General features: G+C 49.1%; 11 protein-coding genes across 11 annotated transcripts; 2 read left to right on the top strand and 9 right to left on the bottom strand.

Moving 5' to 3' along the window:
* Nucleotides 1-6: 6 nt before the first annotated feature.
* AFUA_2G15370 (uncharacterized protein) lies at nucleotides 7-2,603 on the bottom strand. Its single transcript, XM_077804220.1, has 3 exons — nucleotides 2,184-2,603; nucleotides 1,829-2,107; nucleotides 7-1,765 (listed from the first exon to the last, which is right to left on the bottom strand). Exons 2-3 carry the CDS (start codon nucleotides 1,899-1,901, stop codon nucleotides 363-365), a joined length of 1,476 nt encoding a protein of 491 aa, XP_077660381.1. The 5' UTR covers nucleotides 1,902-2,107; nucleotides 2,184-2,603; the 3' UTR covers nucleotides 7-362.
* A 476-nt stretch (nucleotides 2,604-3,079) lies between these two features.
* AFUA_2G15360 (YbhB/YbcL family Raf kinase inhibitor-like protein) lies at nucleotides 3,080-4,000 on the top strand (the record flags this gene model as incomplete). The annotated part of the gene is made up of 2 exons (XM_750778.1): nucleotides 3,080-3,312; nucleotides 3,364-4,000. 2 exons carry the CDS (start codon nucleotides 3,080-3,082, stop codon nucleotides 3,998-4,000), a joined length of 870 nt encoding a protein of 289 aa, XP_755871.1.
* A 357-nt stretch (nucleotides 4,001-4,357) lies between these two features.
* AFUA_2G15350 (uncharacterized protein) lies at nucleotides 4,358-5,384 on the bottom strand (the record flags this gene model as incomplete). The annotated part of the gene is made up of 2 exons (XM_750777.1): nucleotides 4,358-4,537; nucleotides 5,355-5,384. 2 exons carry the CDS (start codon nucleotides 5,382-5,384, stop codon nucleotides 4,358-4,360), a joined length of 210 nt encoding a protein of 69 aa, XP_755870.1.
* A 243-nt stretch (nucleotides 5,385-5,627) lies between these two features.
* AFUA_2G15340 (Zn(II)2Cys6 transcription factor domain-containing protein) lies at nucleotides 5,628-7,428 on the bottom strand (the record flags this gene model as incomplete). Its single annotated transcript, XM_750776.1, has 3 exons — nucleotides 5,628-5,854; nucleotides 5,950-6,816; nucleotides 6,924-7,428. 3 exons carry the CDS (start codon nucleotides 7,426-7,428, stop codon nucleotides 5,628-5,630), a joined length of 1,599 nt encoding a protein of 532 aa, XP_755869.1.
* A 479-nt stretch (nucleotides 7,429-7,907) lies between these two features.
* Nucleotides 7,908-8,683, bottom strand: AFUA_2G15330 (YbhB/YbcL family Raf kinase inhibitor-like protein; the record flags this gene model as incomplete). The annotated part of the gene is made up of 2 exons (XM_750775.1): nucleotides 7,908-8,479; nucleotides 8,545-8,683. The coding sequence occupies 2 exons, from the start codon at nucleotides 8,681-8,683 to the stop codon at nucleotides 7,908-7,910; spliced, it is 711 nt and encodes a 236-aa protein (XP_755868.1).
* Nucleotides 8,684-8,876: 193 nt separating this feature from the next.
* On the bottom strand, nucleotides 8,877-10,544 carry AFUA_2G15320 (uncharacterized protein; the record flags this gene model as incomplete). The annotated part of the gene is made up of 3 exons (XM_077804219.1): nucleotides 8,877-9,251; nucleotides 9,337-10,245; nucleotides 10,296-10,544. The coding sequence occupies 3 exons, from the start codon at nucleotides 10,542-10,544 to the stop codon at nucleotides 8,877-8,879; spliced, it is 1,533 nt and encodes a 510-aa protein (XP_077660380.1).
* Nucleotides 10,545-10,912: 368 nt separating this feature from the next.
* AFUA_2G15312 (putative citrate synthase) lies at nucleotides 10,913-12,390 on the bottom strand (the record flags this gene model as incomplete). The annotated part of the gene is made up of 4 exons (XM_001481630.1): nucleotides 10,913-11,054; nucleotides 11,115-11,864; nucleotides 11,923-12,120; nucleotides 12,179-12,390. The coding sequence occupies 4 exons, from the start codon at nucleotides 12,388-12,390 to the stop codon at nucleotides 10,913-10,915; spliced, it is 1,302 nt and encodes a 433-aa protein (XP_001481680.1).
* Nucleotides 12,391-12,527: 137 nt separating this feature from the next.
* On the bottom strand, nucleotides 12,528-14,451 carry AFUA_2G15290 (GFA family protein). The gene is made up of 3 exons (XM_750771.2): nucleotides 13,381-14,451; nucleotides 13,083-13,291; nucleotides 12,528-13,020 (listed from the first exon to the last, which is right to left on the bottom strand). The coding sequence occupies exons 1-3, from the start codon at nucleotides 13,499-13,501 to the stop codon at nucleotides 12,940-12,942; spliced, it is 411 nt and encodes a 136-aa protein (XP_755864.1). The 5' UTR covers nucleotides 13,502-14,451; the 3' UTR covers nucleotides 12,528-12,939.
* Nucleotides 14,452-16,245: 1,794 nt separating this feature from the next.
* AFUA_2G15280 (uncharacterized protein) lies at nucleotides 16,246-18,059 on the bottom strand. Its single transcript, XM_750770.2, has one exon. It carries the CDS (start codon nucleotides 17,513-17,515, stop codon nucleotides 16,622-16,624), a length of 894 nt encoding a protein of 297 aa, XP_755863.2. The 5' UTR covers nucleotides 17,516-18,059; the 3' UTR covers nucleotides 16,246-16,621.
* Nucleotides 18,060-18,342: 283 nt separating this feature from the next.
* Nucleotides 18,343-18,974, bottom strand: AFUA_2G15270 (uncharacterized protein; the record flags this gene model as incomplete). Its single annotated transcript, XM_750769.1, is given in 3 exon segments — nucleotides 18,343-18,612; nucleotides 18,658-18,815; nucleotides 18,833-18,974. 3 exon segments carry the CDS (start codon nucleotides 18,972-18,974, stop codon nucleotides 18,343-18,345), a joined length of 570 nt encoding a protein of 189 aa, XP_755862.1.
* A 1,909-nt stretch (nucleotides 18,975-20,883) lies between these two features.
* On the top strand, nucleotides 20,884-24,235 carry AFUA_2G15255 (putative C6 transcription factor (Leu3)). Its single transcript, XM_750768.2, has 8 exons — nucleotides 20,884-21,435; nucleotides 21,510-21,561; nucleotides 21,639-21,745; nucleotides 21,805-22,203; nucleotides 22,276-22,713; nucleotides 22,764-23,023; nucleotides 23,075-23,608; nucleotides 23,669-24,235. The coding sequence occupies exons 1-8, from the start codon at nucleotides 21,254-21,256 to the stop codon at nucleotides 23,827-23,829; spliced, it is 2,133 nt and encodes a 710-aa protein (XP_755861.2). The 5' UTR covers nucleotides 20,884-21,253; the 3' UTR covers nucleotides 23,830-24,235.
* The last annotated feature ends 918 nt before the right edge of the window (nucleotides 24,236-25,153 follow it).

Here is a 25,153-nt window from a genome sequence, read left to right as displayed (position 1 = left end):
TCATAAAAGGAGCGAAGCATTTCGAGGCAACTTGCATTTAGCGAACATTCTTGAGGACGCGGCCTGTTGCGGTCTAGCGACCTTAGGATCCCCGTCTTGTTTTTTCATCAACTTTTGGACTCTAGTACTTAGGCTGCTGAGTTTCGTGGAGGTTGCCTAGAAAAATGTAGTGATTGACTAACGACCTGAACAATCATGAACAATCACCAATGCGCCATGACTCAAGCCCGAAAGCCACGTGAATTAGACTTGGAAACCACTGTGGTTCAGAAGTAGTCCATATGCCTATAGAGGGAATCATGGGGTATGAGCGCTCTATATAAGGCTCTATCATGAAAATCATTATCAGGACGCATAACCGACTATATATCGCGAGCCAGCAGTCCCTCGGCCTCTTCCGAAGGGCCTCCATACTCGGAGGCATGCTCTCTATGCGACTTTTCTAATATATCTGCCATAGCTAACCCGTCCTGCCGCCCCTTTTCTGCATTAACCATCCAGATCAGCGGTATGGGAAGGAGGATCAGGACCGCAATGAAGAAAAAGCCGGACCGCACCTGACCGGTAGCATCAATCAGCATTCCTACTATGGCAGGGCCAATAAACGAGCTTCCTTTATCCGTAGCGGCATATAGAGCGTAGAATGCGGCCTCACTACCAGGAGGGATAAGTAGACCGAAAAAGGAGCGACAGTAGGATGACAGTCCACCAGATACGAGGCCATGAACAATCCCCAGAGGGAAAATCTCCCATGGCTGCTGGAGCCCAACCACGCCCCATTTCTTGAAGAGAGGAATATAAGCAAGCATGCCGTAAAGAGGTATAACCTCAAACAACGCGATGCAGAGCATAATAGTATGGTTGGACTTCAGTCGGAGCCGCCGCGAAACCACTGGCCACAGAAAGGCCCCGGCCATGCCTGACAGCGTAGCTGTGATAGACAGTAGTCCGACGGCTGTCGTGCTCATCTTTAGTTCTGTGCGCGCAAATAAAATGGCCGTGCCGGACACCGTCGCCATTGCGTCTGAAAGAAGGAACCAGGCAATGAGGAAGATGATCACTTCTCGGAGCTTGACTGCTACTTTGGCCGTCTTCCACAACGACTTCCACGCAAACCCAATCAGCCGCAGCCAGATGCGCCACCGGCTGTTCCTCGCTGCTCCTTTTGAAGAAGCCAGGGGCGGCCCGGGTCTGTCCCGTAGCCACCGCCGAGAGACCATAGTGAAAGAGAACCACCAGATTCCAACCAGAAGAAGCACAAACCGCAGAGGCAGAGTCCCCGAAATTTTCGGTAATGATGTCTTTGACAGCGCAAATAGCATCAATATACTGAGAATCTGTACCAAAACGGCTGCACAATAGCCAAGTCCAACGCCTTTAGAGGAGATTCGAGTAGACAGTTGTAACTCAGGTGAAGCAGAGCCCGCTGCTTTTGTTTTGGGTCTATGTCCGGTCGTAAAATGGTCGTCAGAGTCCCTGCTGATTTCTTCGTCAAGATCTTCGAATCGCACAAATTCTCCGTTTGAGTTGACGGGCGATAACTCTTCCCCTTGCTCCTTGTGCGCAGTCTGAATCGAAGGGTCGTTGGCTACCAGAACAGGCAAAAAGGAATTGAGAACAACGAACGATGATCCAAGACAAGTCACACCGACGACGACAAGAAGCGATGCAAGGATATATACCGGTGGCGCGATGAAGATGAATAACATGCTCGTCATCGAGCCAATGAATCCAAACGCGAGGAGGAGGGTTTTGCGGTTATTTTCTGCGCGGGAAATAAATTATGGTCAGCACAGTCTTACCAATACGGTATGAAGCTGGTCCTCACCGTAGTCAGCCAGCGCGCTGAAAGAGATCAAGGTCAATGCCTGAACGAGAACCGCAAGCGAGAACGTGTACATGGCAAAACTGGCAGTGTTGACCTGCAGCCCCAACACACTGACCACACATTGATCATTATCCGTTCCATCGCGTCTGAACGTTGCCGTAGTTGTCCCATTTCCAGGGGCCGTGGAAGGCGAGCTAAAGCGTACACATGGTAGGTGGCTCGACAGCAGGGTACCGTGTTCTCGAGCCAGCTGCTCTAGTGTGAGTGGTAGGAATGAACCTGTTCATAACAGATCAATCAGAAAAAATGAGCTCCCACGGACAGAGTAGATCGAAGAATAAGTCAGCATACCTACACCACAAACAGCAAAGACCTCAGCTGCGATTCCGTACGCGTACCAGCCCCAGATCTCCTTTTGACTGGTCGGAGTTGTGTCCTCGCCGGGAAACCGAGGCGGACGCTGTTGTGCCTCCCCGCCGGGAGACACGGGCGGGGTGGAGTTGAAAGCCATAGAGATATATTGGGTATGGAGCGAGGGCACCGGATGAGGATTCAATATATCTTCACAATGGCCATCATGGCACAGAGCGAGCGGAACACTGCGAAGATGAATGTATGATCGCGAACATTATTCTTGCCTCCCTGTTGACGCAACATGTTTCTGTGCTGATTCATCATCAAACCGGATGTTGCGGAAGCTCGAAGTCATGTTGTGATTGGTTCGTCCGATCTATATAATGGGGGGGCTCCAAATACAAGCGAGATAAACACATCTCGACAACTTTGTGAGATGAGTATCCCAAGAGCCACCCATGGATATGTATCTTTGGCAGCTGCAAAAGCCCAATGGTGCCTTGGCCTATGATTCTGAGGTTCCAATGTTGCCCATGATACGACCACTTGTTCTAGAACAAAGGTGGAGCGTCCCTTTGAGTGCCATAGATGCAACAATTATGATCGACTATGTGCCAGCAAAGGGAAAATCGAGAGCATGCATGACAATTGAGTCGATAAGGGGAGTCATGGCCGTTGTAGCTGCATAGGATGCTCCCCAAATCTACCAAATGTGCTTGAGATTGGTTCCATCCGGAGAGAAGATCCGCTCCACCCAACCAGTCCGACTTGTAGTACATGAGAAGGGGTGAGTTTGCAAGATGCATTCCACAAACTTCTTGGCTTTTTGGTCTACTGGCAGAGAGAACGCATAATTCGCCGAACTCCAGTACTGTCGTCTCCCAAACATAGTGCCTCATGAGGTTATCCAGAAGTGGAAGCAGCACCCGCTACCGGGCCGGTTCAGGCCTTCCTCCTTCCTCATTTCATACAAAAAACAATACCCAGCGGCAGCTTTTGTATCCTTCCTCTCCCAGGTACAATCTGGTTTTTTACTTTAACCTATTCTTCTACCACCTCTCTGCTCAGATTGAATTCAGCTCGCTCTTCACTCTCCTCTGGCTCTCCTCGAAGCGGTTCCTCAAGGGCAAGTATCAATCTTCATTGCTATCCGGTTGTCTGGATTGACTGGTCCTGCCTAGCAAAATGACCGGGATCCTTGACTACCTCCAGTGCGCTCTGGGAAAGCTTTTATATCGCGTCCGTGGCCATGATTCGAAGCAGATCATCAGAAGTGCTGCTTTCAGAGATCTTCCCGAACCCAACATGACCCTTGAAGCGCCAGAATGTGGTCCCACAGGCTCGGTACTGCTTGACTTCCATACTTGTCTCGCTGAGGACAGCAAGGGAAGATTCCCTGAGCTTCGCTGGACTTCTCCTCCTCAGGGTGACGTGAAGGAGTATGTGCTGATCTGCGAAGACATTGACTTGCCCATTCCACGTCTCGTGATCCATCATGGCCTGTTTTACGGTATCCCTCCCACAATCACCACCGCAACATATGCCGACATCAAACAGAAAAAAGATGCAGGAGAACGACTGACTCGCTCTAATTGGAAGTATGTTCCTAATCTGACCGGCAATTCTTATATTGGTCCTGCTCCACCTCTGGGTCACGGCTTGCACCGGTACGTTTTCACCATTATCGCACTCAATGAACCTCTCCAGTTTGCCCAGGGGGAACAGGTCAGCAAGCAAATGATCAAAGAGGCCATGGTTGGCAAAGTCATTGGCTGGGGTCAGTGGGTTGGACTGTGGGAGCGCCCATGGCCTAAATAAGCATACTCCCAACGTTCTTCATCGATCATGACAAATCTACGAGACTATCCTACCCTCAAGTGGAGACATGAGAAGAATGGGAAGGATTCACTGAACTATAATTAGCAGGAAAGTAATGGTGTTGGACCGGTATACTGGTGGCTCCATGTATGCTCTTGATTCTCTTCGTCTCATCCTTACAACCGAAAAAATCACTTTGAAAACACATGAAACTCTATTCAAGGCAGACAAACCACCTTCTCCCTCCAATCTCGAACTAGGGTACAGCTGATCCCTCACGCAGGGTCGATGACCACATCGTTTCAACTAGGTATGCCAGTCAGATTCCGCAAACAAGAAACAAACAGGACGCAAGGCTCACTGAACTGGAGCTGAAACTGTTCCATGAATATTACTAGCCGGTGAATGATGGACTCTATTGAAGCGTCCCAGGATCGAAGCGACACCGTCCCCGTACGGTGCGTGAGCACAGTCTCTTTTGATCGCGCCTGCATGACGTCCCTGAGAGCTTCCAAAAGCCCCAGTAGCCTCATGAGACTGCGACTTAGCAGTATCCGTACAAGCAGAACTGACTCCTCCTCGTCGAGCTCTGTTTGCCCCAGCAGCACGGCGCTTCTAACACAAATAAACGGCGGTAGCTGCTGTTCGAAGGCAAGAATTGTTGGGTCGAACAAAGTGTTGTGCCGGTTGATACTGTACGCCCCACAGATCGCCTCGAATAGGAGGAGGCATTGCTCTGCTAATGTAGGAAAGGTCATTATGGATGCTTGGGGACTTCTCCTGCAGTCCTTGCACTTGATGATTGCTTGGCCTTGGTTACAGACACGATGAATCAAATCAAAGACTTTTCCAAGTTCCACAACGGTGTGGATGCTACGGAGCTCGTTCATGAGATGCAGCACTTCCATGGAACATTGGCACGTATTCTCCGTCTCCATTGTTGATGCGATATCGTGAAGACTCGGATGAGGAAAAATTGTGAGGATACTAGAGAAGAATAGAGGTCCGGGCCAGAGATCTTGACAATGAGTGCTGACGTTGCTAACCTCATCGGCATTGATGAGTGAGGAATCCCGTTGTACAAGTCAATGGACAAGTCCTCTTCAGAGCCGAAAGACCAATGGCTGCCATGAGGGTTGCAGTAACCCTCATCGCTCCGTGCTATTCACATGCACAGTCGCATCCAACTATCAGAACTATAAAACAGCATTTGGAATACATTTCCCGCTAGAATATTGATAAGATAATCTCACCATTCTCTGCAGTTAACTGGACGGATCCGAATGGTCTGCCCCTGAACATCCGTGATTAATTGTGGTACACACACGTTTCCCTGGTCAGCAGGAGGTCACACCAATTTCGACAGCAACATTGCGAAAGTCATTTTTGCGCAGGATCGATGATAGAGTAGCGGTGGTATTTGGCACAGGGGCATGATCATGCTGACTGGTGTCAGTGTTGTTCTAATCTTCTAGTAAACTGCACACCGCTGAATGAGAGAGCTAGGGACAGGCCGATTCAGACTGATCAGAAGAAAGACTCAATCACCGATCCTCAGTCATTGGCATTACGGTTTTCGACATTGCAAGTCGATATTAATGAAGCATTCAGGCATTGCTTGAAGAGACTATGCCACTATGTCTGCCTCAATAGACAGGTATATTGCTACAGTACCCACTATCATCGTCACCTGGTGAGCATCCTCATCCTCATCATAAACAGCTGTAATCGCCGATCCGTCTCCATCATCATGCTCAGCCTTCCACGCGAAGCAGATGTTGTCAGCATCTGCTGCGTGCAATACCTGATGCGGCGGATTATGGCCAATAGTCCACTCAGCCTTGCGTACAGCACCTGATGCACGAAGCGACATCTCTCCTCCAGCGGAACATAGAAGCCACCGACCATCAAAGGACAATTTTCTACCTCGGCCCTGAAATGGACAATACCACCTGCGTGACTTCGGTTGCTCCCATCCGGCGCAATGTCCTGCCCGAAATCAGGCTGGAGTTGCATATGATCGTGTAACCCTGGTAAAGCACCCTCTATCAAACGGGCGTCCCCGGATATGAGGTCTTCAAGTGTTGTGATTAAACTATCAATGCTGACAACCACCACCATGAGGATATTAACTCGTGTCTTGGAACACAGAGCACATTGCAGGATAGTTTCTGCCAATTGTTGGACAACTCGCTGAGAACCCAAGACGGAATCAATCGTAGGTGATGGTCCTGATCGAGAGGCACATATGTTTATACGGATGAGCTCTCTGACGATCTGTTCAGGGCACTGACATTGACACTGGCAATTTGTCTCAGAACTCACGGGCGTGAGGCTCGGAGAATGGTTATTTTTTGGAGAATCAGCGTCATTCAGACGCTTCCAAGCTCTTGAATGGGCACGCAGATTGCCTTGTTCTGTTGCAGTCCAAGGTTTTCCAGACAACGCCTCTGCTATTGAGAACTGCTGAGGCTTGATTGAAGCAGCTTTCCTGAGGAATTCAGGATAGGAGGGTTGGATTGTCGCAGGATATTGGGCACTGCTGGTAACTGCCTCGGTGGGCATGGGGTCTTCCGCGAAATAAAGGCTTACCGTCGGCGGAGGATCCTCTCCTACCGGCGACGACGTGGAAAAGCTCTTGAGCGAGGACTCCGAGTCATTGTATCCCCATTTCGGGACAGTCATTGGCTTATCATTTTTGGGGTTTTCGAGCGCCGGCGCATCAAAGAGATCAGTCTCCTGGAAAAGTTCAGGACCTTGCTGAGAGAGAAACTCTTGCAGCCAGCTGTCAGAGGAGAAATCGATGGCATCGCTGACTATAGGATACATTTTCGTCAATGACTTGGCCTGATTATATCTCTGAGAGAGCGTAAACTACCTGCAAATGATGGCGGTTGGTCCCTTTCGCTAAAGGTCGACGTACTCAGATTAGTGTCATTGAGGGAGATATCATCTAGCACAGTCTGGTCGACGGCCATGGTGTCATAAGCTACTGTTTCAGCAAGTCTCTGTGGGAAGTCGTCTTCATCGTCCTTCCTACGATCCTGGCCTTCCTTTGCTTTTTTCTTGGAAGCCGGCCCCTTCTTGTCTTGTTGGTGACATCGAGCGTCGACGCGTTGCGTATCCGGCGGAAGGCCGGCGTATTGAGACTCCCTCCTCTTCGCAGGTCTTCCCAGCCGTCGAGACATGCTGTAGATGCACTCGATGTTATGCTTCAGGCACCGTCGGCAAGATGGCTTTTCATGACTGCAGCGTATCTTGGCCTGTTGACATGCGTTGCAGGTCGAACGCACCTTGACGCTCTTAGGAAGTCGATCGGGCGATGGCTTGGGTTGTTTGTCTCTGTTCATCCCGACGAAGGAAAGGAACGACCGAGAATGTAGATACTGTTCAGGGTAGCAGGTGTGTTCCTGTTCGAGCCAATTCATTCTCTTACCGTGCTTTGTATATACGAGTTGATTGAAAGTTGGCACTGACGGTCTTCCATATGTCGATGGACTAGGACATCTCTTGCTATTCTCATTTCCCTTCAGCTGAGACTATTGAGGGTGCGAACAGACCATGAGGTAGTATTGGCACTGCAGCCCTCCGGCATTCATGTTACATGGTTCATGTATCACGGAGAGTTGATGTGGAGACTTGGAAGACCGAGGCTAGCAATTTAACATTGATGGCGATACTTGCATGGTCTGCATGTGCGTTGCAAGTCTAAGGGAAATTGCACAATGCTGATGTGTGCTGATGGTTACACAGAGCAACGTCTCTATTTCTCCATGCATATCACATTTGGACAGAGAGTCCAAAAACAGTCTGATTTGACTACTTCTCGAATTTGATTTGCTTCATCGAGCAACGTATGTAAAGTTCCAGCCACGGCCTTGGAACACGTTGACTGTCCTACACGAGATTATATGACCACCTGCTGTTGATCGACCTCGTAAGTCCCCCCCATGGGACTGAAGCCCGTGCTTTTTGGTTCCGCAGTCCTGCATGGGGCCGATATGAACCACGTTGTGGTGGGCACCAATCCTCCCGACGCCGTTGTTGTCGTCGTTGCCGCATCGTTGTCAACGTAGAAGAAATTCCCTGCCACAGGCGGTCTCAATCCAGCAACTTCGACAAACTGTTTGATATCAAATCCTCCCCTCCCCTCTCTTGTCGGGGGGAAAATGTGCCCAAAACAGTCCGGGAACACATAGTCGGGGTCCTGTTCGTAGAGAAGATAGACGTATCGGTGGCGTGTATACGGTGGCGATTGGGGAGCGATGTATTCCGCTCCAGTAGAGGTCCTGTTGACTAGCCATCCATTCTCATTTCCATCACAGTGACTAGTAGCGGATGCCGTCATGTACGGCTGGTACCAATGTAAGACTGTAGTTGAACAGCTTTCCAAGACCACGTCGATGTCGACGAAGAGGAGGAGGTAGGTGCGAGCGGCGTTGAGGTTCAAAGTTCTGATGCACGGAATTGGGAGGGCGTCTGTTTGTCTCCACTAGCATGAGCTTCATTGTTCATATCAGTCACTAGAATCGTGATGGACGTACCTGGTTGTTTGATCGTATCGCCGGGGGAGATCCAGGGGGTCGAGGGGTATCGCATCTGGAGAGTGGGGGTTCCCTGGGGTAGAGCCCACTGTGCTGAGGATATGGCTGTGAATAGGATGAGTGAGATGAGCGTGTTCATGATGAGTACAGTCTACACAAATATTGGTCGAAATCTTGATAGATCGACTACCTGCTTGCTCGAAGAGCCAGAGACCTGACAGATGAATTTATACGCAGCAGGATGCCAAAACTACCGCAAAGAGCGCTGTGTAACTTGAATACTTCCGGCAAATAATAAGCAAGTATGAATAAACCGTTTAGATGCGCTTTTCTCATCCAGCAATTGCAATTCCTGCAATCCTCCTGCGTCTCCATACCAGTCCTTTCCAATAGACCATCCCCAGCAACGGACTCACACTCAACATCGCTCCCGCCACAGCCAAGTACGTAGTCCGATTACCCCATTTTAGTATCATCGGGTGGATGACGGCCGTGGCGGCTGCGCCCAGGAAGCATCGCACGAGGTTATTGGCCGCCATGGCGGTCGCCGGCGTGGTGTAGTACAGATCCACGATGAGGACGTTCATCACGTTGTATGCAGCCGTGATGCAGAATGAGATGAGGAGCACAAGGGCCAGCGCAATGTTCAGTGGGGGTTTGCTTTCTATCAGTGCGCCGTACCAGGCAACTGAAAGTGCTGCTGCGACCTGCTACTTATCAGCACGTTGCAATTCCAACTACAACTACAACCCTGGTGAAGTATAGGAGGTCAGAAGGTGCAACGCAACGTACCGTCATAGGAAGCCCGATCTGCAACCGTGTCCTCTCGATGGGAAATGCACCATGGTCTTGCTTCTGGTCTTTAGAGATGATGTCGCCTGTTTTGCGACGGAGGCGGATGTAGTTCCAGTCAACGATTAGGCCGTTCAAGGTTGCGCTGAGGAGGGAACCTAGGCCTGCTGGAATGAAGCTGAGGCCGATGCCTAAGTCGCTTAGTCCGTAGGTTGCTTTGAATTGGGAGGGAATGCCGGCTGTGACGGAGTAGTAGCTTGCGAAGACTATGCCGTTGGCAAGGACGAGGGGGCCTGTGGGGAGTTGGAAGAGGAGGCTGATGGTGGACAGGGGATTTGGGATGGCGATGTTTGTTTTTTGAAGCCGTGGATGGGAGTCGCGGCAGGTGTCTCGGGTGCCTTCGGGGTCAGAGTTGGAAGTAGCAATGGTCTGTTGTTTGTGCCACCGGTTCCAGACTGACTGATTCCATCCTGTAGCTGGGATTGACCCGTCTCCGACAATCGTGCGACAAGTCTCCGGAAAGAAGATGACTAGTGGTATGAAGAAGGTTACTGCGGCGAAGGCAAGAAGCCAGAATATAGCCTGCCAGCCTAGGTACTGACTCAGGAAACCGCCTAGAATTGGGCCTAGGGATGGAGCGAGGATATTGCCAAGCGAGGTGATCCCCATGTACATGCCTCGCTCGGCAGATGTGATGACGTCCGCTGCCACGGCAGAGGCGAGTGCGACAGTGCCGCTGCTTCCACAGCTCTGTACGGCGCGGAGGGCTAGAAGAGCGATATAGTTGTGTTGGAGCGCGAGGGCAATGTTGCCGATGATGTAGATGACAAAGCAGACGATGTATGCTGGGCGTCGGCCGGCTTGGTCCGCGAAGGAACTCATGAAGGAGGGAGCGAGGCCTTGACATATCTGTCTTGCATCAGTAATCAGAACGGAACCAGATCAACAAGGAGAGATACCATGTAGGTAGTAATTGTCAGGTTGATCTGAGAACTCGTGACATGTAGATCTGCCGCGATGGAATTGAGAGAGGGATAGTAGATGTTGGCCGAGAAAGGTGAGAAGCTCGAGGCTAGAGCAGCTGCAAGAATGATGAGGCGTTTCTGTCCATTTGTGAAGACTGAAAACCGCTGTGATGCTGCATGAGAGGAGAGCAGAGGTGTTGAGTCCGTGGCTGGTGGTTGAGAGATACTCGATCGCCCTGTCATAGTGTGGTATTCTGACTACACATGAGAACCTGCAGAATATATTCTTTGACAGAAACCATGTTTTTTAAATTGTTTTCGACCTCATATCAAGCATAGTTCTCTCTATCTAAACACATCAAACTACGAGAGTCCGGCGCATTATAGTCATATTAGCCGAGTGACTAGGCGTATTCTACGCTTCGATATTTGTACGTGTCAGCTTTAAGAACATCGATCATCTTTTCTGATTATAAAAAACTCCGCATAGACCTAGCTTACTTTGAATATCTGGGCGTCTGCAATCCATCTTCATATCTTTGGCAGGGACTTGTCCTCCTTGACTTCCCCGGTATAGATATGAGACGGCCTGAACAACTTGCCGCGTTTCACTAAATGTAGTCAATGTGAGAAACTCGCCGATATCTTACAGATTGTTGCAAAGGCTTACACATATACTCCCGCCAGTGTGCCATTACTCCCATGATACGCTGGGCCATCATGGCGGCCGGAATCATGTCTGGTTCGAACCCTCTACAGACACCCTTAGCCAACGTATCACCTCTTGAGCCTAAACTCAAAGAGGACTCTTACATTTCTGTGAAGACAAAATTCCCGTAGAAGTCAGCATTGGGATAGAGTCCCCTGTTTCTGAAATAGTCGTCGGCAGAGGCAACCTGCTCTATCCGCTCGGCGACTTTTAAAAGACTGTTCGAGGACATGTCTAGATCCTTCAGAATGGACCTGATTGGAGCAACTCTGGGATCCACTCCCTTGTACGAGCGATGTCCGTATCCGAAAAGTCTTTGTTTGCCCTGTTTCACCTCTTCAATGAAGTTGGGGACGTTCTCTGGCGTTCCGATCACCCGCAGCGCAAGGTTGGCTGACTCGGTAGCACCGAAATGCAGTGGGCCAAATGCTGCCCCTGTTGCTGTTATCAGACACGATATAGGGTCGGTGAGAGATGATGCTGTGACTAGTGCTGAAAAAACAGAAAGAGCCATGCCATGGTCCGCGTTGAGCATGGCAAAGCGCTGGAAACATGACAGCTTTGTTGGATCTGGGCGTCCAGTAGTTTGATCTACCAGGCCCGCCAGATGGAACAAGTTCTCTAGGTAAGACGTGTGGCGAGAGGGTTGTGCAAACGGGATCCCTCTTCGATGGCAGTTTACCAGCCCGAAAACAACCGCGTAGGCTGCAACGGTTCGAATGATTGCGCGGTCGAGCACATTGCTGTTGCTTTGGTAAAGATCGGGTTTGGTTGATGCAGGAATACTCTCTGGAACGTATGCTAGACACGCCGAAAGTCCGACTAACATAAGAGGCAGGGGTGATGTGGTCCTTCTGTATGGTTCACTTTGTTAGTCTGGACTCGGACCTTCTGATGACATGGAAGAATCACGGCAGTGTTTCTATGGTCCTGTGCACGCTTTTGGGAACCATAGTCATTTCCTCCGAGAGCTTCCGGCTCAATTCCTTCTTCTGCAATGCCGTAGGATAACTCCCCCAGACAAGGAGATGCAGCATATCTTCGAAATCGCTGTCCCATAGCTGTTCCAAAGTATACCCACGATACAAAAGGAGTCTCTTCCAATGATCTCTAAAAAGCGTCAGTCTGTCAACTGCATCGTCTCACATAAAAGTTCAGAGCTCCGCACGAAAAACTTATCTCTGTTTCGACAACAGTAGTATTCTGCAAACCGGGGTCATGCACGCGTAGTCCACTGTCGACTTGATCCGCTCGATCTGCGCCAGCTGCTGGGGCTTTGATCCTCTTGAAGTCCATCGCTACGACTGCATTTCGTCTAATTGGGATTTCATACTCCGCGTTGGTGCGCGAGTCTCTGATGTGAAGGGTCCCAAACGACATGGTGGCTATGTTCTGAATCCGTTGAAGATGCTCCCTCGGTCAATGTGCTCCTATTATAGTAGGGGTGTGTATAGAAATGTGCCGACCAGGCCATAGCTCAGGTGTGTTGAGCACGTCCTGAAGGAGGATGGGAGCAAGCAAGCTAAAGTGCGGCACTTTGTTCCGGACATTAGTAGGGGATTTACACCAGGGTCCGCTTTATTTATCCCAAGCAACTTGTCAGCCATATTTGGCTTGCTGAGTATTATCCAATGATTGACTGAACAAATAGAGTGCCTGATGATACAATATAGCCTGAAGCGTTTACCTCAAGAGTAGATTGAGAGGATGGCAACTGCGACAGATTGGGTTTTGAAAAATTTGGAATGCATATTTAGTTAATACAACTCGCTTCCAAACATGTGAGACCACTGGTTCGATGAAAGTAGTACAGTCCCCTGTAGAAACAAGGTGTCTTCCAACCCAAGCTCCGTGCTCGTATTGCTGGGCTCGTCGTGTACTGAAGTGACTATTCAGTCTGACCGTCAAAGATTCGTTTTTTCGTCCCATCTACTGGGGCATGTGCTCGAAAGGCTTGGCCAGATGCTCCTGGCAGAAAGGAAGCTTGCTAACGGTCCAGATTTCCGTATCCTACCAGGGACGTATGTAGTTAGCATATTTAATCCGATAGCCCGCCTTCTTAATGCACGCACCGGCTTTAGGTTCTTCTTGATCTCTATGTCCAGGGTCCCAGCCTTGATGGCGATGATCTCTGGGGCAGCGTCCGGGTCGTGGGCAATTGGCGAACCACATTCCGAGCAGAACATACGATGAACAGCCTTTCCAGAGCTTCCGTTCTTAGCGAAGCTCTTGATAGGGCCATTGATCTTCAGCTTGTCTTTGGGAACGACCGCAACGAGCGCTGCAGGAGGGTGTAGCCATTAGCAAACAACGATTATACATTGATGTCTCAAGAACTGAAACACATTAAGAATAAGATTGACAACGTACAGTAAGTTGAGCCAGTCTGACGCTGGCAGTCATCGCAGTGGTCATATCCAACCAAAGCGGGCTGATCCACATCAATAGTGTAAGTGACTGCGTTGCAGAGGCAGTGACCAGTAAGAGGCATTGTGGCTAATTCGACTGATAATAATTGATTGGAGGAAATGTATCACGTTAAGAGTCAACAGGGTGCTCAAAGTTGAGTACCTTTGTAGAGAAATGGCGATGAGGGGGGTTATTTATACCCCCAAATCTCTCACCTCCTTCTCCATCTGATTTGGAACCACCAGCCATTAATTTGACAACTAGTGGCGTCCCTTGATTGAGCAAATGAAGCTTATGCCGCGAGGATCGGTCATGTTTGGCTCTGGAAAAAATGATGGAGGAGGGGTGCCGCGGTAGAAACAGAGAGAGTTGCGTCACTGTCGCGCCGAGCTCATTTCTTCTACTAGCCAAAAAGCTCTAGTAGCGCATTCTAGCTCCGCTGCTGGATTACCATTTGGTCTCCTGATTCGGCCCTGATATTGAGCTATTTGACCAGTATTTGTCACTGGACATTTTTAGTTCAAAGCTGCCGTGGAGTTGCAATTGATCTGCTGGTGGCTGCCCCTCGCAGTCGGCTTTTTGGATCAGAATCATCAACAACAGACCACTTACAGGGACCACATTTTACTGGGACGTTATCACATTATTTCAAATCAACAGGACAAAGTTTCATTCTCAAATATCTCCGTTGACCCGACAATGAGCTCTGATTGGCGTCCTTTTGCCCCTGTTGGGATTCCTATTCCTAGCCCGCGCAAAGATTTGTCACACTTGCATAAAAAGAGGCTCGGTGACAAGCAGTCCAACGAGCTGAAGCAAGACAGCAAAGCCACTATCCGTGACTAGCCCACCCACACCGCTTCCCGCTGTGGGTGAGCTACACCGTAATCACCAATTTCACCGTAATCACCAATTTTCGATATTTTGACCTTTCGAAGCTATTCCCACCACCCAACATGCCTAAATCTATTAAATTTAATGAATCTGACCTCCTTAAGGCCTGCGAAGCCGCTCAGGCCCAAAATAAACCGAATATCTCCAAGATTGCGCGTGAATATGGCGTTCCTTATTCAACACTACGTGATTGCATCAAAAAGGGCAGACAGGCTCGTATAGCTCGGAAACCAGTGAATAAAGCACTTGATGGGTACCAGGAGGAAGCCTTAATACAGTGGATAGTCTGGATGCGAGATCATAACATACCAGTGACACCTAAGCTACTAGAAGAGTTTGCAAATCAGTCACTTCAACGCGCTGGTGAAGCTAGACAGGTTAGTAGGGTATGGGCATATCGCTTTGAAAAACGACTCCCAGAACACCTCAATCTGGGCCCTGTGAAGCAAAAGACGAAGGAATCAAAGTGTATCAAGGCTGAGGATGCTGGTTTACTAGCGAATTGGTATAATCAGCTTGCCAATGTGGTTAAAGATACACCACCACGATTGGTATACAACTTTGATGAATGTGGCTTCCGACCTGGCGAAGGCAAGGCAAGGAATGTGATTGGATTAAAAGGTTCTTGCCTTGATCTTGCTGAATCTGAGAAGGGTGAGAATATAACAACTATTGAATGTATTGCTGCAGATGGTTGGCAGATGGATCCATGGTTTATCTTTAAAGGCAAGCTCCTACTCTTTTAGACCATTCTTTTCTGACCTTTCTTGCTTCCTAAAGGCAACGGGATCTTCATGGAATGTTGGTTTAACGAGAGCGAGGCCCTACCACCAAATACAACGATAGCTACGCAAGCCAATGGCTGGATATCAGATGAACTAGCCCATCAATGGCCTCAAAGCTTTATCAAGGCAACAAATGAGCGTACAAAGAGAGGAGAGAAACGAATACTTATATTTGATGGTCATGGCTCCCATCTTACTGTTGATTTCTTACAGACATGCGAAGATAATGGGGTTATTCCCTTTGGATTCCTTCCTCATACAACACACCTTTGCCAGCCACTGGATGGCAAGCCATTCTTGAGCTATAAGCAACACTTCCGACGTATAAATAATGAGCTATCTTACTGGGCTGGTGAGCCAGTAGGGAAGTCAGAATTCTTACGGGTGATTGGACCTGTACGGGAGAAAGCCTTCAACCAACGAATTATCCGTGAGGCCTTCAAAGATCGTGGTATCTGGCCTGTTGATGGTAGTAAGATAGTCGACAATCTTGCTATCCAGGCATGGGAACAAATTCCAGATGTCTACGCGCCTGATCTTGATGCATGCCTTAGAGGGACACCCTCTCCACCACCTATCTCCTCATCTAGTGTGGATATCACCCCTCTAAGGACGATTCAGGCCCTTAAGAAGAATCAGGCAAAGCTATCTAAGCATAAAGATCTGCTTACACCAAAGCTACAGCGGAATCTTGAACGGATATTTGAATATAATCAAATTGCTGCTGAGCATCTGGCTATAGCGAATGAAACAATCAATCGAATCAGGGCTGCGTAAGCCCCCCTACGGCGCCAACACACTAAGCGACATGTTAAGCCACTCAGTCAGGATGGTATACTAAAAGTACGTGATGCGAATCGATCAATTGCTTTAAGGAAGGCCAAAGATGCTGCTGCACAAGAGAGGCGTTTACAAAGGCAGTGGGAGAAAGTGCATGGTAAACCCCCACCACCAGCACCTACACAAGAGAATCTGGTATCAAATGGATCAGCAGGGGCAGCAGATGAAAATAGTGATGTTTTTTTCTTAGATAGTCAGCCAATGTGTTGAGAATAGCTTCAAAATATCGAAAATTGGTGATTACGGTGAAATTGGTGATTACGGTGTAGCTCACCCACAGCGGGAAGCGGTGTGGGTGGGCTAGTCACGGATAATACCTTACTCACATTTTGAAGTATCTGACTAACGATAGATCGAGCCGGTCCTCTTGGAGCTTCATTTTCCGAATCAGGATCCTCACGCTTCCTCCAGGTCAATTGGCCGGCAACCTAGCCCGGACGCAACAATGCACTACAAATGCTATCCTCTTAAGTGACTCAAACCAGTCTATTTCTCGAGTCTGAAGGGACGGAGTACCCATTGATACGGACCGAGACCATTTGGATTGAGGCAAGATCTGGGCTCGCGCATCACCTATCCAGACGGCTAATAGCTTCCTCCATCGGCGGGGTATTCCAAGGGTGAAAATAAACACGACCACTCAGATGCGCACAGGGATTTTCGATCACATTCCGTTGATCTTTCTATTCCAGTTCATAGAGTGTTTTTCCCTGATACGACGACCGGCGCGAGTGTCTCTCCTGATTCTGGGATACCACTGTTCGCTGCCCCGATATGTTGGATTCAGACACGCCATTAATTTGTATTGCTGGTGTTGCCTGGCCGGATAGCTGTCCAGGCCGTAATGACCCAGGAAGCTCGCTGGCCGATGGGAGGGAATTTTTCTTATTGGCTGCACCATTCATTCCATGAACCTGCTGCCATTTTTCACGGGGCGAATGCATTGCTTGACCATACTCCTGCACTGGTAATTCAGCGGACGCTACTGAGAATCTATGCGAAGATGAGGTCGGAGAAACCAAGGAGACAGAGTTCCTGTCCGCACGTTGTTCTTCCAGAAGATTTGCTTTCATGATTAATCGATCGACCAGCGTTGAGTGTGCCTTCTTCAGGGTCTTCTTGACAAAGCTCGTGGCCCAAATCTGACATCGCATCTGGACGTCCTCGCGAAGGTACAATCCCTCCCTGGGGGCCTCTGGTAAGCCCAGCTCGATGGTCTCGCGAGGTTCACCCGGCATATTCCCGCAGACAGTCCATTTATCCCGAATGTCGAGTCCTGTCGGTGCATAGACGTGTGTTTGCAGGCCGCGTGGAAGATCATGGAAACAGCCTTTGTAGCTGACATTGCCGTGAAGAAGCCCGCCAGGTAGATATGAGATTCTGTCGGTCAACTCGTACCAAATTGTGTGGAACTCGTCTGCTGGTGCGAAGCTGGGAGGTTTGCACCGAGCAAAATTGATGACCAGAGGATTCAGCTCTATCATCTCCTTATGGTTATGCAATGTCTCCACAACTATGTCTCTGCTGATGTACGAGGGGAGGGGCGTAATGGTGGTGAAAACAGTTTGTTTCATCATTGTGCTGACTGCTGACGCCTTCCGAAAGAAAGGTACTTGGTGCCTATGCGAACTCTGATATCAACAAGCAAGCAGTAGGCCGGGTTATATCAACACAGCGATCACAGTGCACCGGGGATTTGAAATCTTTCTGTCGTGGAATATACTCGAGAAAGAGCAGAGTTTACGGATAAAAACGTCAGAGGCTCAGGCTGTTGGGTCTTCCTGACCCCTTCAGCCCCAAAAATAATAATGCTCGCCGAGTATGGATTATGTGGCTTGGTTATTCTCCTATTTTTACCAGTTCTGCGAAACTCAGTTTCGAGCTGGCGGTGCTCACATGGCCCCAGTGAGATGCATTTTCCGCCCTCCCCAATCCACACTGGTCATTGATGGGAGAGTCAAGTCCTGTACAAGCCACCGGCGTTCTAAATTATCGAGTCGTTACAAAAATATGCTCTCTGTCATTGAACAGAGCAATTCAGTTGGACAGTCCATCCGTATCTAAGTTGTTAAAGTTCACCAACCGAAATTTTTCCTTCGTTTCGGTGCCCAACGCTAAGGCTTGTCTGAAATTTCATGAGGTTTTGAGACCTAAATTCTGGCAAGTTGTAAGGCTGAACTATAGAAATCTATATATACTCTGTACTCTGTACTATGAGATGAATCATTTTCCTTATGAAGGGTTAAGACTCTCCTTGTCATGCCGTCGTATCTCGAATTCACAAGAGGAAGCTAGACACAAAACATCCGCACGGTGGAGTCTCCTACCATCAAAGATCTCTCCTAATCAATCCTGACCGCTGACTCTTCTGACATGCTCTATCTTATCGGCAGCGCTCTAGATATTAGCAGTTTGTTAGTCTGATTACCCACGCCCAACCCGCCATTCCGCTCACCTGCATCTGAGCTGCCATCCCGCCCGAGGGGTTCTGGCCTCCGTACACGAACGATTCGGCTCTCTGCGCTTCTCGTGCGTCATCCTTAGTCACATATGCAGCAACGCCTGCGTTGATGGGTGGAAGGCCCAGTGCCTCGTTGCGGTTGGCAATAGAGCGAACTTGAGCGGCGACGGAGCCCGCGCCAGGTGGCTTGTTAAACGCACGACCCTTGAAAACCTATCAGAGCCATGGAAGAACAACATCAGCGAGTGGGAGACTGACCTCCGTAGCTTGGATCTCTCGTGCATCCTCCTGGGTGATATGACTCTGGGGCTTCCTCGAGATCTCATCCAACTTCGTGTCAAAGTTCATCTGCCGCATTGCCAGACTCTGCGCCGTTGCTAAAGCGCGATCAACATCGAAGGCTCTCCTGTTTTCTACTATCGAAAGAACTAACCTGCAGGTCCTCCTCTCACAGGCCCTTTGCCCGTCAACTCGCTCTCCGCTTGTGCTATAACGGAGACATCCTCGGGTGTGATGCGCTGGCCAACCTCGGCCGCGCGTTTCAGTTCGCTAACAGAAGGGAGGTCAAAACTCATGCTTACATTACAGTTAAACAAAACAGTGGCCAATACAGTGAATCTTGAAATAGTTTTGGTAGGTGTATGTTGTTTAGATCTATGTGTCGCCTCAAGTTGGGATGAACGAATAGTGACTGTGATGTCACAGTGAGTACATTTCGCCATAGAGCAGAAAGACGGCAATAATTGCATAACAATAGCAATAACGACGCACCGTTTTGATATTATGCTTGCCACCCTTAGTCATAAGTGGTAGTTAGAAGAAATCGGTATGTGTCTGATGAGCCCTTCGTCGAGAGTACTATTGACGATGACCATCTCCCCGTCGGCTTCTAGCGCTGGTAAAAGGGTGGTCATTGATAGTTTGGGTAGAGTCTGGCGGTGCACTATGTACGGGAGTCTAACAATGTACGCAATTGCGGTTGTTCATTTCGAGACGGACCAGTGGATTTCTTAGTAGAACGGGAATTTAGAGTACTAAGCTTCGGTTTATTTTGAGGTGATACTTGATCGAGATAACCTAGGCAGCAGGTGTCTCCATGGCTATATTCCAGATAGATTACCTAGCAGAAGTACTGCAAGTGCTACCACTTAGGGATAGCAGTCAAAATCGGAAGTACCCCCAATAACTTCCATTGGAGGTTCTTTGCGATGAAGCCCAGTCAGCCACGAGGATAGGCAACCTACCCTCACAGTCAATGCCAGATTTCGGCTCGCCGTAAGCTATTGCGACAGCTATAACTGTGAGGATTTATTGTTCCGCAATAGTCGAGATTACGGAACCCAGTTCCAATTTCTGCAAATGAGAAGTAGGATGTACTCCTCAATATGCACAGTGACTTGTCAATTGTGACACAACAACAAGGTGTCCAATTCATGGGACAAGCTGAGTTGGAGACATCCAACTTCTAGATCAAGCCTTGTTCATGGCGAGTCGTATTCGCCATCTGCTAGGTAATAGCAACCAATGCGTCTCGTCGACATGTGAGACTGTAGAATTCTCAGTCAGACAAAGAAGTTTAAGGTCCCTGTAACCGTGATATCGACATTGTTACCCTTGAGGGTCCCCGCAGAGACTTGCATCGACTATCACAGCGTCGCACGCGGAGAGAGAACATTTGATCGCATGTTAATGTATAAGGATCTGATGTGATTGAGATGTGCTCATCCTACCCTGGACAACCACACTCTTAAAAGAATCGAGCATCTTGAAGCCATGTTGTCCAACTTGTTCTATGAACAGATGTAGGGTTTGTGTGACAGCTGAAGTGCTGCATTTAGACATGTGACAGGTGACCGAGCTGTATCCACTCAGCAAGACAGAGGAGAGCTTGGAATTTTGGGATATCTGCACACTTCGTTGCAAATTCACCTTAGATTAGACCTCTAACAGAGTCGATCAATGTAGACCTTCCGGACGTCCATTGGACTTGTTAGGAACATGTTTGCTATGAATCGTAGGCAATCCTCCAGCATTAAAGACAGTCAAATTTGGCAAGCACGGGAAAGGGCTTCAAATCTGGTCAATTCAATTCTGTCAGCCATTATATTGTGATAGCAGTATCGTCACTTGTAACAACCGAATGTCCAAAGGGTCCGGCTGCAATGCCTCCGCCACAGTGGCTTTGACCTGGGAGACGCGCATATCAGCAGGCGCAATGCTGATTCGCTTACGGGGTGAAGTTCCTTTTTATACAGTTTCCAGGGCGCTTAATGGAGAGGAAACTGAGCTTTGTATTCAAATTCACTATTAAATAGAGACTTATAGATCCCAACGGTACTATGGCTGATGTTGCTCGGCGCTCCTTTGGGGAAACTGGTGGGTCAACTCGGCGCTACATATATCCGGCCCGATTGCTTATCTCCGTGCCGGTTCCGGGCCTGATGGTAGCGTATAATTATAGCGTCATTGTCAATAAGACCGGATAGATGTTCGAGAAAAGGGATACCTCTAAGTGAGATGGAACGCCGAGTCATGGCTTGAGCTATGATATTCAAGACGAGTTGTGATCCGCTTTTAGAGGTCAGACTGAATCGCGTAGACCATAAGATCCGTAAATCATCTCTTTACATCCTTGAATTCCCGTCTAGGAAACGTCTCGTGTTACATGACTCTCCCCCATAACTAGTAGTATCTTCGCTAAAGGATGGCATGAGACGCAACTTGCTAAGTGAATGTTCTATCCCTATTCTAAGACTACCTTAGCCTCAGCCCTAAGACTCGCCTAAGCAGTCTTCTTCCCAGTCAATGTCAATCGCCAACAGTCCTGAGGTTTTCTCCACCAGTCACGGACATTATGGCGCTATCTCCGAGAGCCCAAACATCTTCAACTCGTAGCTCTTCTCGCCAGTCCAACCGTCATCGTGAAGTGTACCAGGGAGAGAGCTCCTTTATACTGTCAGTCCAAGAGCAGAATGCAGAGTCCCTCCTACGTTGCTCCCGATACATGCGAATGATAGCAGATGAAATGGACCCCCAGTAAGATTTCTCACCCCTCTCGAACATTCCAGGGTGGGTTTCATGAGCAACGCTAACAAAGAAGCTTATCTTAGATCTTCGCTTAAGCGAGCCAAGAAAGCATGCACAGAGTGCAGACAGCAAAAGGTAAGCCTCAGTTTACTGAATGCTGGAGCGCATGGCCTGTTCCAAGTGTTTCTTCATGACTAACTGTTAGTCAACAGCACAAATGTGATGCGTATTTGAACCCCGAGCAGCCGTGCACAAGATGCCGAAAGTCCCAGATTAAATGTGTCATCTCGGACCCTTTTCGAAGGGAGCATAAACGCCAGTATGTTGTGCACCGCTTGTGTGGTGTGTGTTGACTGAAGGCTAACGAAATCTACTTAGGCGTCGAGCCGAACTGGAACATGAGGCGAATGAGCTCCGCCGACAGTTACAGGCTGCACAGGCCCCTGCACAGGCCCCAAACCATCATGCTTCCCCTATAGCCATGCTCACAGCTGCAGCAGAGATGGGAGTGCACTCTGCAAGCAGCGAGGTTGCATTACGTCTGCCTGCCCCTTCAGCTCCTGCTCTTCCTACTCCGCCGACTCCTGGTCCTTCTCCTTGTGCGGCTGCTCTTCCTGTTCCATCATATGCCCAGCAGCTGCTATCCTCAGCAGGTTTAGAAGAGCCTTTAGCCAAGGTGGATATCGAGCCGGACGATCATCGCCTAGAGCCGACCGTACCTCGCACCTTGAATAACGTGACAATAAAAGCAGCGGAGATCGATGATCTGTTCCAAGTGTAAGTCAATCACAGCAGTAATTGAGCGGTGGCCCACCAAGTCTATTGACAACGCTGATTGCGTTGTCCCAGGTTCTTCCGTGAATACTCGCAGTTCCTTCCCATCCTCGACATCGGACTGACCCCCAACGCATACTACTCACAATCTCCTTTTCTGTTCTGGGCTGTTATTGGGGTTGCGTGCAGGTCTTACCCGAAAAATCCAACTCTACTGACGGCTCTCTCTCGGGGCATTGTTGAGATGGCTTTACTCTCGGCCTTGTCAACCACACCATGGCACACTGTTCAAGGACTGCTGCTGCTTCTCACCTGGCCCTTTGCAAAGGACAAAACCCGGTCAGATGTGATGTTCACCTTGAGCGGCATGATGCTCCATATTGCCATGCAGAACGGCACGCACATACCCATGTCCAGCCATGAGTTTTCTAGATTTAAAACCCCCGCGCCGTCCGAAACTGATATGGTTCGGCGATCGGAGCTCTGGGCACATTGCGTGATTGCTTATCAGAAGTAAGTCCTTAACACCGAGGTTGGCCAACACGTTGCTCATAGTAGTGCAGCTCTTGTATTGTCAAAGGGCAGTTAGCTCGTACTCTCAACGATATGCACCAGGAACTCGGGCAGAGCCATCGCTTGTTCCAGAGAATCGCCCCAGGATTGGTGCTGAAGCTCAAATGCTTGGACCTGGTAACCAGATGTAGCGCAGCAGTAGTCGAAAACGGCGTGCGAAATCTGTCTTTGGAACAAGAGCGCTCGTTAGACATCATTCTCCGCACATATGAGAGCCAAATCACAGACTTGGAGACCCAGTTTACTTCTGGTATGTCCCTGCTGAACTATTCGAGAATGAGAAGCGCTGACACACTTACAGCAGTTGACAGATTCCATGTAGCTCTGTGCCGCTTGAGTATTCAAGCCTTTCATTTCTACAAGACCGAAACCCTACCTTTAACCGGCGCCTTACCGCGTCTTTTGGCCGCAGCTTGCCGAGTCATTGACTTTGTCCAGTCTTTAGGTCAAACACCCGGCCGCCTGGTGACTACCCCCGTCCAGATAAACTTCGGGCTCCTCCTCGCTTCAGTGTCCCTGCTCCGCATACTCAAACTATACACATCGTGCGATCTGGATCTCGAGCGAGCCAGGGCCTCGTTCTTCGCCGGTATCAATCTTGCAAAGGAGATGTCCGTCCAGCAGAACGATAGTGCTGCCAAGGCCGTCTTCATCCTGAACCATCTCTGGAATAGCACCAAGGCCTACCGCAAGCCTGATGGCAGCGCGTATACATCCCTCCGAGTGCGGGGCCGTCTTGTTCTCAGTCCCGTCCTCGACGCGGTTTGGTGGTGGCGAGATGAGAACGAGCCACAATACCGTACTATGTATCTTGTGCAGGGGGAGGCTGCGGATGGTATTATACCTCCCATTCCTGAAACTCATCCCGCACAGGCTGATGACCCTGTGATTTCAGGAGCTGAAAGCAACCGCGACCCCTCCAATGCAGCCGCCAGCGCGATAGTCAACTGCGCGGACAGACAGGACTCAGCTCGTGCCGACGACCACTTCCTTGCTGATTTCGAGTGGGCCTTGTGCGAGGATGAATCCTTCCTGTCTTCCGGGCCGTATACCTAGAGATCACCACCTAGAGATCACCAACGGTATTCGAGACGTAAGGTGGAACCTTTCCGGAAGGGAAAACGAGCCAAATCTTCCTCAGCATTGGTATTCAGGACTTGCATGTTAGCAGCATTGCCCTGAGGGAGCATCTTTTTTGCAATCGGTGGAGCTTTTTTTTTTCTACCCAGGAAATCTTCTTTTGTCAGAGTGAAAAAATTTTCAGGTTAAATCCAGGTCGATAAGAGTAATACTAGTAACAGAAATCACAATAGTGAATAATGCCAGATAAGATCTTTGTCTTCTTCTCAAGCTCAATCTCATAGTATTGGTGAATAATCTCCACGGCAGTCCATCCGAATAAAACCCTGCATTTCTAGCGCACTGCTTCCTGACATCGAAGCCAGATCTCGCTGGAGACTGCGATTTGACCATTCAACCAATTAAAAAGAGAATTTTTTTTGTACTGTTTTCAGATTGTAATAATGCTGATCAGGAACATGCCTTGCTGACACATGCTTTGACTCTAACGTTAACTAGTTATCGCGGACGTTGTCTTGAGGATCAGGACGATTCAAAGGGGAACCGGCTGCCCCGGAGCCCGCACAAATCAGACCATCCTACGCTTAAGCCTAATCTCGATAAGATGCTCCACTTCTCGCCCAACTTTGGTTGATTTTAGTCCTCCGGAGCTAGTGCAGATGAAGCAGGAGGTTAAAAGGCATCATCTATCCAACATGATATTGTCTGTTCCTTATCGGCGTCGCTTGCACATGTGCACATGAACAGAAAAAGCCTTAGCGCCAGGCTACTTCATTTCGTCTCTATTGCATCTACGGAGTAGCAACGCAGAGCTACCACCGTAGAAGGTCTAAGCGATTATTATCTCCGATCTGGGCAGCTGGCCAGAGGAAGGCCGTTATCTTGACCTTTACGTAGCCATAATAATTCATGTCCACGTTTGCGTCAAAAAAAAAGCTGAATTTATGCTTGTTCGAGGACTTGTGAAATTTCTCGGACCTTGACAGGAAAGGCACGGAGTACTCCGTTTCACAGGCGCGCTCGTAAACTTACCTCGGAAAGTCCACTATTGGGAGAGGAAATTCGGTCTGGAATCGAACAACAGGAGTGTACAAAGAAGCATAACATCCAGGAGTTGTCCCTGTCTCGGCTGGCACAAGTGTCCAGTAGCACCGGGGACATGGCCATTTGAGACCTCGCTAGAAGGTAAGTAATGCTATTGCATAATCGATTCTTCGGTTCGTATGGGGGGAGGTTACAGAGTTACAGTAATCGAAAATCCCAAGGAATTATCCGCTGTAGCCCAATTTCTTCTCCCCCC

This window comes from Aspergillus fumigatus, chromosome 2 (genome assembly GCF_000002655.1).
Source record: "Aspergillus fumigatus Af293 chromosome 2, whole genome shotgun sequence".
NCBI lineage: Eukaryota > Fungi > Ascomycota > Eurotiomycetes > Eurotiales > Aspergillaceae > Aspergillus > Aspergillus fumigatus.
Note: the sequence above shows the minus strand (reverse complement) of the source record. Positions and strands in the feature narration are given on the sequence as shown.

Bases quoted from the DNA above. Each gene is read 5' to 3' on its own strand.
- AFUA_2G15370 (XM_077804220.1), bottom strand. From the start codon at position 1,901: ATGTACACGTTCTCGCTTGCGGTTCTCGTTCAGGCATTGACCTTGATC. The intron at 1,766-1,828 runs GTGAGGACCAGC...TTTCCCGCGCAG, and splicing joins CAGCGCGCTGGCTGACTACG to AAAATAACCGCAAAACCCTC.
- AFUA_2G15290 (XM_750771.2), bottom strand. From the start codon at position 13,501: ATGCCTCTTACTGGTCACTGCCTCTGCAACGCAGTCACTTACACTATT. The intron at 13,292-13,380 runs GTACGTTGTCAA...ACCCTCCTGCAG, and splicing joins TCAGACTGGCTCAACTTACT to CGCTCGTTGCGGTCGTTCCC. The intron at 13,021-13,082 runs GTGCGTGCATTA...CGTCCCTGGTAG, and splicing joins TCAAGAAGAACCTAAAGCCG to GATACGGAAATCTGGACCGT.
- AFUA_2G15280 (XM_750770.2), bottom strand. From the start codon at position 17,515: ATGATGAAACAAACTGTTTTCACCACCATTACGCCCCTCCCCTCGTAC.
- AFUA_2G15255 (XM_750768.2), top strand. From the start codon at position 21,254: ATGGCGCTATCTCCGAGAGCCCAAACATCTTCAACTCGTAGCTCTTCT. The intron at 22,714-22,763 runs GTAAGTCCTTAA...ATAGTAGTGCAG, and splicing joins TGCGTGATTGCTTATCAGAA to CTCTTGTATTGTCAAAGGGC. The intron at 23,024-23,074 runs GTATGTCCCTGC...ACACACTTACAG, and splicing joins GGAGACCCAGTTTACTTCTG to CAGTTGACAGATTCCATGTA.